Source organism: Stegostoma tigrinum, chromosome 21 (genome assembly GCF_030684315.1).
Source record: "Stegostoma tigrinum isolate sSteTig4 chromosome 21, sSteTig4.hap1, whole genome shotgun sequence".
NCBI classification, from domain to species: domain Eukaryota; kingdom Metazoa; phylum Chordata; class Chondrichthyes; order Orectolobiformes; family Stegostomatidae; genus Stegostoma; species Stegostoma tigrinum.
In genome coordinates this window covers 7,294,287-7,309,160 of record NC_081374.1, presented here as the reverse complement: position 1 = coordinate 7,309,160, position 14,874 = coordinate 7,294,287, and the positions used below count along the sequence as shown (strand labels likewise).

General features: G+C 41.0%; 1 protein-coding gene across 8 annotated transcripts in view; it reads left to right on the top strand.

The window, feature by feature from the left end:
- LOC125462683 (cyclin-dependent kinase 18-like) overlaps window positions 1-14,874 on the top strand; it is a 181,461-nt gene that overhangs the window by 75,840 nt on the left and 90,747 nt on the right. For 7 of the 8 annotated variants that reach the window (XM_048552919.2, XM_048552912.2, XM_048552915.2 and 4 more), the window contains one exon: window positions 14,613-14,759. The exons of the other annotated variant lie outside the window; for it this stretch is intronic. In XM_048552919.2, coding sequence (XP_048408876.1) covers window positions 14,613-14,759 — 147 coding nt within the window. The remainder of the gene's footprint in view (window positions 1-14,612; window positions 14,760-14,874) is intronic. 8 annotated transcript variants of the gene reach the window in all.

Below are 14,874 nucleotides of genomic sequence, written 5' to 3'. Positions count from 1 at the left end.
TAACTATACCTCAGTACAATGTCTCATCTGAAAATGCAGAACCATACAAAGAGTGTCAGGTGAGCCAACATGTGCTAAGTCTTTAGAGTGGAATTTAATTCCACAGCTATCTGACTTGTAGCTGAGAGGGAGTTACACACTGACCCATAGCCAATTACAAAATGGACGATCTGGCAAATGTTTTATTTTGCATTTGGTGGCTTAATTTCTGACAGTTATCATGTGATGAGTTAGTCTTGTGCGATAAAGGGTTCAGAAAATATTAACAAGGATATTGCCAGGTTTGGAGGGTTTAAGCTATAGGGAGAGGTTGAATAGGCTGAGGTTATTTCCCTTGGAGATTTGGAGGTTGAGGGGTGACCTCATAGAGGTTTATAAAATCATGGGGAGCATCGATAGGGTGACTAGGATAGGGGAGCCCAAAACCAGAAGGATTTAGAGGGATATGGGCCAAATGCTGGCAAATGGGATTAGATTACTGTAGGATATCTGGTCAGCATAGATGAGTTGGACCAAAGGTTTCCATACTGTACATCTCCATGACTCTAAATGAGTGCTCCCAAGAAAGGAAATTCATTATTTCCACTTATTGTCCTGTGTACACTAAGGTACATTGACTGATAAGTTGGAACACATCAAAAACCTGAGCAAGAAAATGCTCCCAGGGCTCTCTAGCTTTTGCATTAGCCCACTGAAAACTCTATTGAGGAAGACTGAAATTCATGGATGTTTGGTGTTCATGCATAATGTTTCATTCTGAAGGAGTACTCTTCAGGCTCTTTTGAGATGGCCAAGGAACAAGAGAAGGCTTGTACGTTCTATTGGTGTATATTGTTCCATTTCCAGATAGAGCAACAGTTGTCACAGTCTGGAATTAACCATCGTTGATAGCCTGACATGGATAGATTGGCTCTTGTATCATGCTTCCAGTTATCCCACACTGATACTGTGCTGCACAATACTCAGTTTGTCTTGCTGATTCTGTGAATGTTGTTTTGCCTTTAACTCTGGACAGCAGTTCAGCCTGTAGAAACTGATTGAAAGCATGGATAATGGGTTAGCTGTAATTTTCATCACACAGTTTGATAGATTCTTGTTGAGCAGGGGCATCAATGGATTTGGAGTTGAGATGATGATCAGCTATGATTTGATTGAATGATGGAACAGTCTCAAATCTTCAAATCAATCTCAAAAGCTTCCTGCTATTCCTATCTACCTTTCTTACCTAATTTCTGAAATCTCAGGCAATACATTGGGCATGATATAGATTCTTTATTAAGCATGTTAGGCAATTTATTAAAATTAGGGCTCATTACTGAGCCTAGGCTGCACTTACTTAATATAGCAAAGAAAGAGAAAAAAAAGCAGGTGGCAGCTTGTCGATGAGACAATCTTACTAAAACTGGCAAGCTGCTTATATGACAAAACAAGTGCTAGGGAAAGTGTTGATGAAACGTGGAACTTGCTAGCACAAATAATTATTGAGGCAAAGAGCACAGTTTGCATTTAAGAGTGAGCTAGACAAGTAGACGAGGGAGAAAGCAATAAGAGCTCGTGATGGTAAGAGTAATATCGAGTTACAACAGGACTACTTCATGAAATTGGGCCGTTTGGTCCAACTGGATCGTGTCAGCTTCTGTGTTTAACGTGAGGCTTCTCCTATCCTCCTTCATTAGAAAGGAGAAGGCACAGTGATGACCTGACAGAGATCTTTAAGGTAATGAAAGAGTTTGATACAACTGAAGCAAAAAAAAAATCATTTATGGAAGCAATAAAACTACAGAACATAAGAACATAGGATCAAGAGCAGGCCATTCAGCCTCGACCCTGCTCCCCATTCTTGGTCATAGATGACTATTCACCTTGACACTATTTTACTGAGCTATCCCCGTGTCGCTTGATGTCATCTGTTGAATTCTATCTAGAACTTAATGCCTGAGTTTTCATACCCCTCAGGGGTAAAGAATTCTAAAGATTCACCACCGTCCTCATCTCTGACTTAAAAATGTCCCCTCTAGTCTAAGACAGTGCACTCTAGCCCCCAAAGCCAGTAAAAAATAATCTTGTTTTCATCTATGTTGCCTATCTCTTTTAGTATTTTGTGAGTTTCCCATTCTTCTAAACTCCAAGGAATACAGGCCCAGCCTGCTCAGTCCCTCCTCACAGCACAGAGTCATCATCTCAGGAGTCAGCCTGTGAATCTCCGCTGCACTCCCTCTGCGGCAGATTTATCCTTCCTTCAGCAAAGAGGCCAGAATTATGCACAAAGCTCCCAGTGCATCCAAACTGGTATATTGTGGTCAAAGCAAGAATTCTTTGCTCCTGCACGATTTGTCTTCTAAATTGCTTGCTGCACCCATATGTGAGCTTGAAATGACTTGTGACCAAGTAAATCCAAGTCCCTTTGGACATTGGTGATAATGGGAACTGCAGATGCTGGAGAATCCAAGATAATAAAATGTGAGGCTGGATGAACATAGCAGGCCCAGCAGCATCTCAGGAGCACAAAAGCTGACGTTTCGGGCCTAGACCCTTCATCAGAGAGCATTTGGAAATATGGAATATAATCATGTAGATAAAAACAAAATACAGCAGATGATGGAAATCTGAAATAAAATAGAAAATGCTTGAGAAACTCAACAGGTCTGGCAGTATCAGTGGAGAGAGAAATAGACTTAGTGTTACAAGCCTTTGGCAGTCTGGACATTGGACTCAACACGCTAAAATACTGCCAGATCCGCCTTCATCTGATGAAGGGTCTAGGCCCGAAACGTCAGCTTTTGTGCTCCTGAGATGCTGCTGTGTTCATCTAGCCTCACATTTTATTCCCTTTGGACATTAACATGTTCTCATCAATAATCATTCAAAAAAGACTCTGCATTCCTTTTCCTCCTATTAAATTGGATAACCTTGCACTTGACAACATTTTATTTAGCATCTACCCTGTCGGGTCCCCTAAGAATCTTACATATATCAATAATGTCTCCTCTCATTCTTTTAAGCTCCAATTAGCACAAGTCCAATCTACCCAGCCTCTCCTATAAAAGAATCTGTCTATGCCTGATATCAACCTAGCGAACTTTCTCTGGACTGCCACCATTGACAGTATATCCTTCCTTAGATAAAGGGCCCAAAACCAACCATAGTATTCCAGCCATGGCCTGGCTAGTGCCTTGTATGGTTTAGCAAAATTTCCCTGTTTTAATATTCTATTCCCTTTGAAATAAAGACCCAGACAATTTACTTTCCCTGCTATTGCCCTGCCAAACTTGGATGCTAGCTTTTTGGGTTTAATGGAAGAGGACCCTCAAGTCCCTCTATGCTACAGGTTTCTGCAGTGTCTTATTTTAAATAATATTCAGCTCCTCTGTGCTTCATGCCAAAGGGCACATTATATTACATCTGCCACATTTTTGCCACTTATTTAACCAGTCTATATCCCTATGTGAACTCTACTTGTCAACTCGCTACTTGCCCCCCCATCTATTTTTGTGTCATCTGCAAACTTGGCAACAGTATATTCACTTCCCTGATCAAAGTAATTAATATAAATTGCAAATAATTGTGGCCATGGCACTGTTCCCTGTGGACCTCCAGTAATTAGACTGGCATCCTGAAAATGCCACTTTTATCGCAACTTTCTGTATTCTATTAGTTAGTTACCTCTTTAACCAGGTGAATATACTACTTCTAATATCAGAAGCTGTTAATTCATAGTGTAGTCCTCTGTATGGTGCATTATCAGATGCCTTTCGGAAACCCAAATATACCACATTTCTATTGGTTCCTCTTTATCTATCCTGCTTGTTAACTCTTCAAATAATTCTAATAAATTTGTCAGGCATGATTTTCCATGAAGCCATGTTGACTCAGCTATTATGTGTTAAAACAGAGAATGATGGAGAAAAATAGCAGATCTGGCAGTATTTTAGCGTGTTGAGTCCAATGTCCAGACTGCCAAAGGCTTGTAACACTAAGTCTATTTCTCTCTCCACTGATACTGCCAGACCTGTTGAGTTTCTCAAGCATTTTCTTTTTTTATTTCAGATTTGGATCATCTGTTTTTATCTACATGATTATATTCCATATTTCCAAATGCCCTGCCATTACATCGCTTATAATTGACTCTAACCTTTTCCCAATGAAGGATATTAAGCTAACTGGCTTATACTTGGGTCTGTTCTCATTGGAGAGAAGGAGACTAAGAGGGGGATTTAATAGAGACATACGAGATGATCAGAAGATTAGATAGGGTGGACAGTGAGAGTCTTTTTCTTAGGATGATGACGTCGGCTTGTACGAGGGGGCATAGCTGCAAGTTGATGGGTGATAAATTTAAGACAGATGTCAGAGGCAGGTTGTTTACTCAGAGAGTGGTAAGGGCATGGAATGCCCTCCCTGCCAATGTAGTTAACTCAGCCACATTAGGGGCATTTAAACAGTCCTTGGATAAGCAGATGGATGATGATGGGATAGTGTAGGGGGATGGGCTTAGATTAGTTCACAGGTCGGCGCAACATCGAGAGCCGAAGGGCCTGTTCTGCGCTGTATGTTTCTATGTTCTATGTTCTATAACAGCATTTTTGCCCCCCTTCCTTTTTCGATAAAAATGTAACATTGGCAGTTTTCCAATCATCTGGGGCTTTTCTGGAAACTAGAGATTCTTGCAAGATTACTATCAGTGTGTCACTATTTTGGGAAAATCCAGAGCTAGGGGTCACAGCCTAAGAATAAGGAGTAAGCCATTCAGGACTGAGACAAGGAAGAATGTCTTCACTCAGAGACTTGTGAACCTGTGGATTTCTCTCCCAGAGAAAGCTTTTGGGGCTGGTGATACCTTTAGTGTTCTAACACTAAACTTGTTAAAAGTTTATCACGCATGTAGAATGTGGGTAAATCTGCTGAGATTGTGCATTAGGTCTGATTGGGTTAAAACTTAAATGAGAATTAGGACAAGTCCAACTTGGAGATTTCACAAGTTGCTCAGGCAGGCACTAGTACTTTCCAAGGTATCCATTCATTCTGGTTCAGCAGACATTGGCTACCCTCCCAACAGCTCATCCCAGTGACATTCTTCAAGTGGTAACAGTCAGCTTTGAATTAAAAGCTCATAGGTTTAAGTGTTATACTCCAGGACTTAGGCACAAACTTAAGCTCTTGTTCCAGTGAAGTGTCATATTGTTTGCGGTTCTGTTTCTTCAGATCCAACACTATAGCAAGATCCTGCCTGTTTGCACAAGTGGTTGTATAAGAGGCCACTATATGATTATATTTTTTTAAAACCTTCATGTCCACTGAATGATCCAAATGTGCTCCATGGCCAAATACTTAGTTTTTGAAGCATCCATCTGCAAGATCTCACATCAATGAAGTAAACAATTCACCTGTTTTGATGATGGTAATTGATAAATATTACCTGGTATACAAGGATAACATTCTAATTCTTCTTCAAGTATTGTCACGTAATCTTCATAGAGTGCCTACAGTCCCTGGCCCAACAAGTCCACACTGACACTCAGAGCATCCCACCCAGACCCATCCCTGCATAACCCAACAAATCTACACATCTCTGAACACTACGGGCAATTTAACATGGCCAATCCACCTGGCCTAGACATCTTTGGACTGTAGGGGGAAACCAGAGCACCTGGAGAAAACCCATGCAGACACAGAGAGAACGTGCAAACTCCCCACAGACAGTTGCCCGAGGCTGGAATCGAACCCAGGGCCCTGGTGCTGTGAGGCTGCAGTGCTAACCACTGTGCCACTGTGCTACTTTGCTGCCCCCTTGGTTAGATTTCATTCCTGTTTCCCCAGCCCCTCAGGATAGTGTGTGTCTTCAATAGGTATTTGGTGGTGTTCCCATGCATCTGATACCCTTGTCCTTTCAGGTGGTAGAGTTTGAGGGCTTGGAAGCTGATGTCAAAAGATGTTTGGTGAGCTAGTGTAATGCAACTTGGAGACAGAGCTGTCACAGAGAGTTAATAGTGCAGAGAGTGAGTGCTTACCGTGGTGGATGGGAACTGATTAAGGGGGATGGGTAATGGAAAGATTTAGACAAGGAATTCTGGAGCTTAGCACCTAGAAGCTGAGAGAATGTTCATTAACGGTGAGGCAAAGAGCAGAGATTGATGTTGCTCTGAAGTGAAAGCAGAAAACGTTAAGAATACACAATCAGCATCTGAAAAGAGAAAAAACAGGCGTGTTTCAAAGTAGAGACACTACATCAACTCACATTGGCTTTATATGCTGGAGATCAAAGGCGTTCTGTGGGCCTGTTCTCTCGTCTAACAGGTGTTTAGAAGATGCAAAAATATTTCTTGCAAATTGATTCAACTAACAGCTCGGTGAAGTGCCTTTTCCTTACCTTTATTGAGAACAGTGCTGACTGTTTGATCTGGCGCCTTTTGAACAAATGAAAGCTCTGTCTCTCACTGTCTCACTCTATCTCCCACTGACCATCAAACCCATGAAAACCGATATTTCCTCAGGCTCCGTGCTCCATTCAACACAAAGCTGGGAAAATAATAACCAATGAGGAAATGAACCAGGAAATATACAAATATTACCATGAAAGCCCACATCCAAAGAAGACAAAGACTTCAAGTGTTTTACACAGCTGTCACAGTATGTTGATGGTCAACTAAATTCTCCATATAAACAAGTAAACCCATTTGGTTCAGTAATGTCCATTACAGAAGGTAATCTGTAGTCCTAACCCAGTCTGGCCTCCATGTGACTGTAGCAATGTGATTCGAGTCAATTGGTCAAAGGGTGATTCATAGAATCATAAAATCCCTACAGTGTCGTAGGCCATGCAGCCCCCTACCCTATTCCTTTAATCCTGCATTTCTCTTGGTTAATCCACCTAATGTGTAGATCCCTGGACACTATGGACAATCCACCCTAACCTGCACACCTTTGGACTGTGGGACGAAACTGGAGCACCTAGGCGAAACCCACATAGACACAGGGAGAATGTGCAAACTCCATACACACAGTCACCTGAGGGCAAAATTGAGCCCAGGTCCCTGGTGCTGTGAGGTGGCAGTGCTAATCAATGAGCCACTGTGCTGTCCCCAGTTAGGGATGGCCCCTCATTCCATGAAAGAATAAGGATGATTACGTATATTATGTCATTGCCTTTCTTCAATCAAACTGTATTTTTTTAAGTATGTGTAATTTTTCATTTTTGGATTGCCACTGACACTGGCCGTGTCTTTCATCGATATGGTGAAGAATGTAGGAATCTACAATTGAGCTAATTAGCCCTAGTCTTTAGGAAAACACCATAAACTCTCATGTGAAGCTCCGCACATCATTATAGTTCTTACATAAATGTAAGTTGTTGCTTCTGATAGTCAATGAACATGCCAGTATAGTAGAGGACTGCAGATTTGATCAGTGGCAGGAACAGTGCTGGTGTCTACTTCAATCATAGTGTGCATACCTACCGCTGTGAAAAGCTCTTGTGGCGCCGTGGTAGCGTCTCTACCTCTGGGCTTGAAGATCTGGGTTTAGAAGTAGGTTCTTCACACAGAAAGTGGTGGGCGTGTGGAATGCACTGCCGGCAGTGGTAGTGGAATCAGATACTTTAGAGACTTTTAAGTGACTCTTGGTTAGGCACATGGACAGCAAAATGTAGGGTATGCAGGGTAAATAGATCTTAGTAGGATAATAGGTCGGCACAACATTGTGGGCCAAAGGGCCTGTACTATGCTGTACTGTTCTATGTTCTATATTCTATTCTGCCCCCAACAGACATGGGCCATAAATTGTGGAGCTGGGTGAACACAGCAGGCCCAGCTTAGCTTTTGTGCTCCCGAGATGCTGCTTGCCCTGCTGTGTTCATCCAGCTTCACACTTTGTTATCTTGGATTTTCCAGCATCTGCAGTTCCCATTATCTCTATTTGACTAGAAATATCTATCCCCCACCTTGATACATAATTTAGTTTAAATAATGGAACAAAATTGGGTGTTTTTTTTTGCATGGTGCCAGGTGTCCTGGTTTATAAATGTGTGTGCACAGTGAGGTTTACAGCACAGAAGGAGGTCATTCAAGCCATTATGTCCATATAGGCAGTAACAAATTATCCAGTCCAATTAAACCTGCCAGCTCTTTTTCAGTAGCCCTTTAGATTATGGCAAGTGATGCACATTTCCACTGTTTTGCTTTAAACTGTGATGACAATTGCAAACACTATCATCTTTCAGGCAATGATTTCCAATCCCCCACTCTCCACTTGATGGAGAATAATAAATTATCAACTTTCCACTATTTTACGTGTCTGTGCCTAACAGCATAACTGATTAGAGAGAAATATTTTACTTAACTGTAAGATCATAAGACATAGAAGCAGAAATAAGCCATTCAGCCCATTGACTTTTCCATTCAATTGCAGATTTGATAATCCTCAACTGTCCTTTTCTGCCTTGTCCCTATATTTCTGATTCCCTTACAGATTAACAATCTATCTCAGCTTTGAATATATTCAATGATCCAGCCTCTACAGCCCTTTGTTGTAATGAATTCCACAGATTCACTGCCCTCTGAGAGAAGAAATTCCTCCTCATTTCTGTCTTAAGTGGGCCACACCTTCTTTGGAGATTATGCGCTCTGGTGTTCGATGCTCCCATAAAATGAAACAACTTCTCCACATCTGCGTTGTCAAGTCCTCTAAGATTCTTATATGGTTTAATAAGGTTGCACGTCATTCTTCAAAACTCCAGGTGCAACCTACTCATCTGCATATGTGGGATCAACCTCGTGAACCTTCTCTGGACAATCTTGACTCCAGGATATCTTCCCTTAGATAGGGCGACAAAAAACTGTATTCTGGCCGTGGAGTGATGAGTACATTTTTGTGCTTTTTGTGACTCATGCATGAAGACACCTGAATCCTTTGGTGCTGCTTCTTTTTCAAACTTTTCCCATTTAAATAAGTGCATAATCGCACACTTTCTCGCATTACGTTACATGCACCAAGTTTTTGTCCACTCGCTTACCCTGTTTATATCTCCTGGCAGACTCTGTGTCATCCTCATGAATAGCCTATGTTTGTGTCATCCACAAACCTGGTGATAGTATGTTCACTTCTTCATCAAAGTCATAGCAAATAATTATGGCCCCAGCAACGATCTCTGTGGTACTTCACCAGTTACGGGTTGCCATCCTGAAAATGTTCCCCTTCTGCCAAATCCCTTTCTTCTATGACAGAGCCAATCTTCTGCCTATGCTAATATGTTGCCCCAAACACCATGGGCTCTTATTCAGTCACCTTATGTGTGGTACCTTATCAAACATGCTTAGAAATCCAAATATATTACTTCTATAGTTTCTCCTTTATCTATCCTGCTCATTACCTCCTTAAAGAATCCTAACAAATTTGCCAAGTATGATTTCCACTTTGTGAGGTCATGTTGTCTCTGCTTGATAATATGTTTTGTATTTCTTTTTTAGTCAACCTTTGTTGGGTTTTGAAATCCCCCAATCCTCTGGCTTGCCATTAACTTGGTCAAATTGTTTATTTTTTTCTTTCCACTCTGATACAACCCTAAATTTCCTTGGTTAACCCATCCTTGATTTATCCTCTTCCTATAATCCTTCTTCATCACTGGGTTATATCTATGCTGTGACTCATGGACTTTTTTCCTGAAATGTATGCCATTGTCATCACCCAAATTTTCTGCTTAACTTTTTATTTAGTCCACTCCAGCCAACTCTGCCCTCATTCTTTTGTAATTACCCTGATTTAAATTTACCTCTTGTTTCCTCCTCAGGTTTCTCACTCTTAAACTGAATGCAAAATTCTGTATTGTTTTGATCACTCGCTCCTATGGGATCTTTTACGTTGAGATAGCGACACACCAGATCTAAAACAGTTCTTTGGTTGAATCCACAACATATTATTCTAGGTAATGGCCCTGAATATAATCTTAGAGTTCTTTCTCATGGTGATCTGATTGAAATCTTCAAGGTACTAACAAGAAATGACAGGATAGATAAAGATAAACTATTTCCACTGGTTGGGGATTCTCAAACTAGAGGCACAGTCTGAGAATGAAGGCCAGACGATTCAAGAGAGATGTTAGCAAGCACTTCTACAGACAGAGGGTGGTAGATATTTGGAACTCTCTTCCAAAAATGGCAGTGGTTGCTGGATCAGTTATTAATTTTATTTCTGAGATAGATAAGTTTTTGTTAAACAAAGGTATTGAGAGATATGGGGCAAAAACAGGTATATGGAGTTAGGCCACAGATCAGCCATGATTTCATTGAATGGTAGAACAGCCTCAAGGAGCTGAATGGCCTGCTGCTGCTCCCACGTTACTTCTGCTATTTGGATTTCCCCAATCAACATAAAGATTAAAATCATACGTGATTCATGCAACTGCCTTTTTTTTTACATCCCCTCACTACATTTTGATTGATTCTCTGTCCTACAGAACTGCCAGTGTTGGCGGCCCTGTAGACTACTCTTCTTGCTGTTTCTTACCTTCACCCATACAGATTCTACATCATTCAATCCAAAAACCCCTCTTGCTGTAATTAATGAGGCTGTCTCAGCACCTTTATCTTCCTGCCTTTCCAATTGAAAAATTACATACCCCTGAATAATATTTAGTTCCCAGCTTTGATTTCCTTGTAATCATGTCTGTAATAACTGTAAGATTATACTCAAAAAACTGCATTAGTGCAGTTAATTCATTTATTATGTTTAAAAATACCACATATATTTAAGTAAAGTGCCATTAATTTTGCCATTTTACTGTCTTTTTCCCTCTTTGACCCTATTTGCCGCATTTTTCCTTTTCATTTTTGTACATTCTGCCCCTTCCTATCCAGCTCTGGGTATCATTATCCAAAAAGCTGCACTGCAGTGGTCTCATATCTTTTTGTTTTGTATGCCCGAGCATCTCCTCTCAGGCGCCCTTCCCCTACCTATTTAGTTTAAACCCCCTTCTACAGCCCTGGCTGTTTGATTTGCCTCAACACTGGTCACAGCACAGTTAAAGTGATGAAGGGTCTAGGCCCGAAATTTCAGCTTTCCTGCTCCTCTGATGCTGCTTGGCCTGCTGTGTTCATCCAGTTCTACACCCTGTTATCTCGGATTCTCCAGCATCTGCAGTTCCTACTATCTCTGACACAGTTAAAGTGATGCCCATTCCTTCTCCCAAGATACCGGTGACAGTGCCCCATGAATTGATATCCATTCCACTCACACTAATCTTTCAGGCACACATTTGACTCATTGATTTTATTAAATGCACCCCCTGCACCCCACCATGCTAGTGTACCCATGGCTCAGGTAGTGATCCCAGGATTATTACACTTTCTCGTTCACATACTTTCTCTTTTAGATCCTAGCTGTTCAAAGTCTTCAGCAGAACATCCTTTTCCATCCTATTGATGACTGGATCTCTCCCTCCCACTTCCAAGTTCGTCTTCAGCCCGAGGGAGATGTCCTTAACCCCTGGCACTGGCCAGGTGACATAGTCTTCGGGCCTCCCACTCTCACATACACAGAACAGTATTTATTCCCTATTTAGAGTGTTCCTGTAAATTGGGATTGTTATCCTTCCAGCTGTCCTTACTCACATTCACACAACTTGAACAAGTGTGTTAACTGTTGGACAATTGCAGAGGCTGATGTAGTGTGAGATCTCCCCTTGGGTTCCCATATCGCCCAATGGTGCACCTACTTATGGTGCTAAACTCCCTTCCCTGATTTCAGACCAATTTTGAATTACCTAGTCTGGGGGTGTGTGATTGCTTCTTGGAGTAAGGTGTTCTGGTAACTTTCCCCCTCCTTGATGTGGTGAAATTCCTGCAGCTCAGATTCCAACTCCGCAATGTGGATCCAAAGTTCCTTGAGTTGCAAACGCTTACTGCAGATGTATTTAGTTTGGATCAACCTGGTGTCCATCAGTTCCCATATGCTGCAACATAATATGTCCTACAAACACTATCATACTTAATTCATAGATTCTACTGCATAGAAACAGGCCCTTCAGCCCACCATGACAATTGCAACCAACAAACACCAAACTGCACTAATCCCATTAACCTGCAATTGGTCAATAACCTACAATGTCCTGGCATTTTAAGCACTCATCCAGATGTTTCTGAAATGTTGCGAGAGTACCTGTCTCCACCACCCTCTCGGGCAGCACGCTCCATATTTCTACCACCCTCTGGGTAAAAATTTTTTTCTTCCATCTCCTGTAAACCACTTACTCTTCATTTTAGACTTATACCTCTGGTCTTAGACATACCTGCCATGGGGAAGAGATTCTCACCATCTTCCCTCTCTATGCCTCTCATAATTTTGTACACCTGAATCAGATTCCCCCTCGGCATCTTTTGTTTCAGGAAAGACGGACCCAGCCTACCCAGTGTCTCTTCATCATTGAGACTTTCCATCTCAGGCAACAACCTGATGAATTAATAAATAATAATATGATTATTAATTACTTTATTCACCATGCTATTTACATTTAAAGAAATCCCCATCTTTAGACAGTATCATCTTTTTAAACATTTGTATCAATCTTAAAGCCAACAATCTATTTTTGAGATTAAGAGAAAAAGATGTGGAGACCTAAACACAAACTGAAGATCCTACTTTACCTTAAAGACTAAAAACACTCACAAATCTGTTCATCAATTAGTAGCTTTGTTTAAGGGAAAGCAACAAATGCCTCCTCCTTCCTTCCTCTCCTCATCTCCATGAGAGGCTCAAATCCAGCACTTGACTATATTTCATACTCTCAAGTGCTAAGTCTCACTAAATTGGCTACTTGTATATGCTCCCAACACGACTGGTCTGTCTGAAATATTTAATGAGGAACCAGTTTCAGCTGGTTATAAATCGAATTGCTTTTTCACTAGAACCCTTGAGAAAACCCTGCATAAGGCTGGTAACTACAAAACTGGCAGCTGTGTTCCCTACATTACAATAATGATCAAATTTATATGAATGCTAGATTACGTAGATGTTAGATTAAAGTTGATTACAAACTACAAACTAAAAATTAGGTTTGTGTAAATGAAAGATTTAGACTTTCTTACTCAACAAATGTGCATAATCAGTCCACTCTATCCCATCTCCATAATCTCCAGCAGCCCTACATCCTGCCCCTAGACAGTAGCCTTTTTCCACAGCATTCATGACTTTGACTTCGCATTCTAGAATTCACGCCCTAAACTTTTCCACCTCCCTCTCATCAGTTGAGCCCACTTCAGTCCTCCAAAGACTTGTCTGTTTCTTTTGTTCTGAGTCTGTTTATCCTTGTACATTCCTGAAGCACCTTGGGGTTGTTGTCTACATTAAATGTTACTGTTGCCTCTTAGGCAGCATGGCCCCTTTAAATATGTCAGGATGAGATAATTCCTTCACCTCTCTTTGAAGTAGCTTTGCTTTTTCTATTTTGTGAACAAATGTTGTGATTGTGTTGATCTCTGAGGCAGTGTTAAACTGTGCAGAGATCACATGCTAATGATCTGACACTTGCGCTATGAAAGCACATAATTGTGAATTTAAACCTTGTCACAGTTGCTGTGATCTGGAAAGTTACTGATTTATTCTTGCTGCCCTTTTAAATTGCACCGTCTTATTACAAACAAGAATCACCCTGATTGAAGAAAGAATGACTTACATTTGTGTAGCACCTGTCATGACCTCAGAATGTACCAATATGCTTTATTACTTAAAAAAAGCTCTTTAGAATTATGGTCATTGTTGTAATGTGGGAGTACAGCTACCAATTTGCATTCAGCAAGTTCCAATAAGTCGCTACGTGATAATGACCAGACAATCTATTTTCCTGATGCCAGTTGAGGGGTCAATATTGGCCCAAGAAGCTGGGAATATTTCCCTTGCTGTTCTGTGAATAAACTTTGGGTTATTTTGAAACCACCTGACAAGTGCATGGTTTGAAATCCTCATTTGAAAGATGGCACCTATGACAAAGCAGCATTTCTTCATTACTAAGAGATAATAGGAACAGCAGATGCTTGAGAATCTGAGATAAAAAGTATAGAGCCGGATGAACACAGCAGGCCAAGCAGCATCTTAGGAGCAGAAAAGCTGACGTTTTGGGCCTAGACCCTTCATCAGAAATTACTAACTTGGAGCGTCAGCCGAGATTATGGGCTCACATCTCTGGAGTAGGGCTTGAAATCGTGATCTTCTGACTTCGAAGTGAGGGTGCTATCCAGTGATCTTAGGCTTATGTTTTATAACAAAAGTATTTGAATCATTGGCCTCTTGTTCATTCAACATTTTGAATGCAGTGAATCTCTCACAATTGGGACCTGAGTTCAATCCAGTCGTGAGTACATGGGCAGTGCTAAGGGAATGGGATGACCTTCACCCATTCCTTCATTTCCCCATCCCTTTTAGAAATCTTCTGCATTTGCATGGTTAAGCTGTTCCTAAATTCTATCGCAGAATATAATTGGGTTTTCATCTAAAATTTTCGGAAACCTCCTTACCCATATGGCATTGAAATAATTTAATATGCAAATAAATTTTATGGGTATGAAGTTTCATTGTAGGCAATGGGACACTGTTTCTTCAATCCTCACAACAGCACTTCTTTCTTTCAGCCCCGTCACGTGGAATTAAAATAACTAAAATGAAGAAGTTTAAGCGCCGTTTCTCTCTGTCGGCTCATCGGACAGAAACTATTGAAGAGTCACTTGCAGAGTTTCAGGAACAAATCACCAACCAGATAAAGAACAAGAGGAATGATGGTGAGTGGCTGAGAATCTTGTTAGACTGACCACCCTGTGCAAAGTGAAATTACTGACACTGGCCAGTGAGTATGTACAGTTAGATTATCGACCGGCCAATCAGTATACTGTTAGA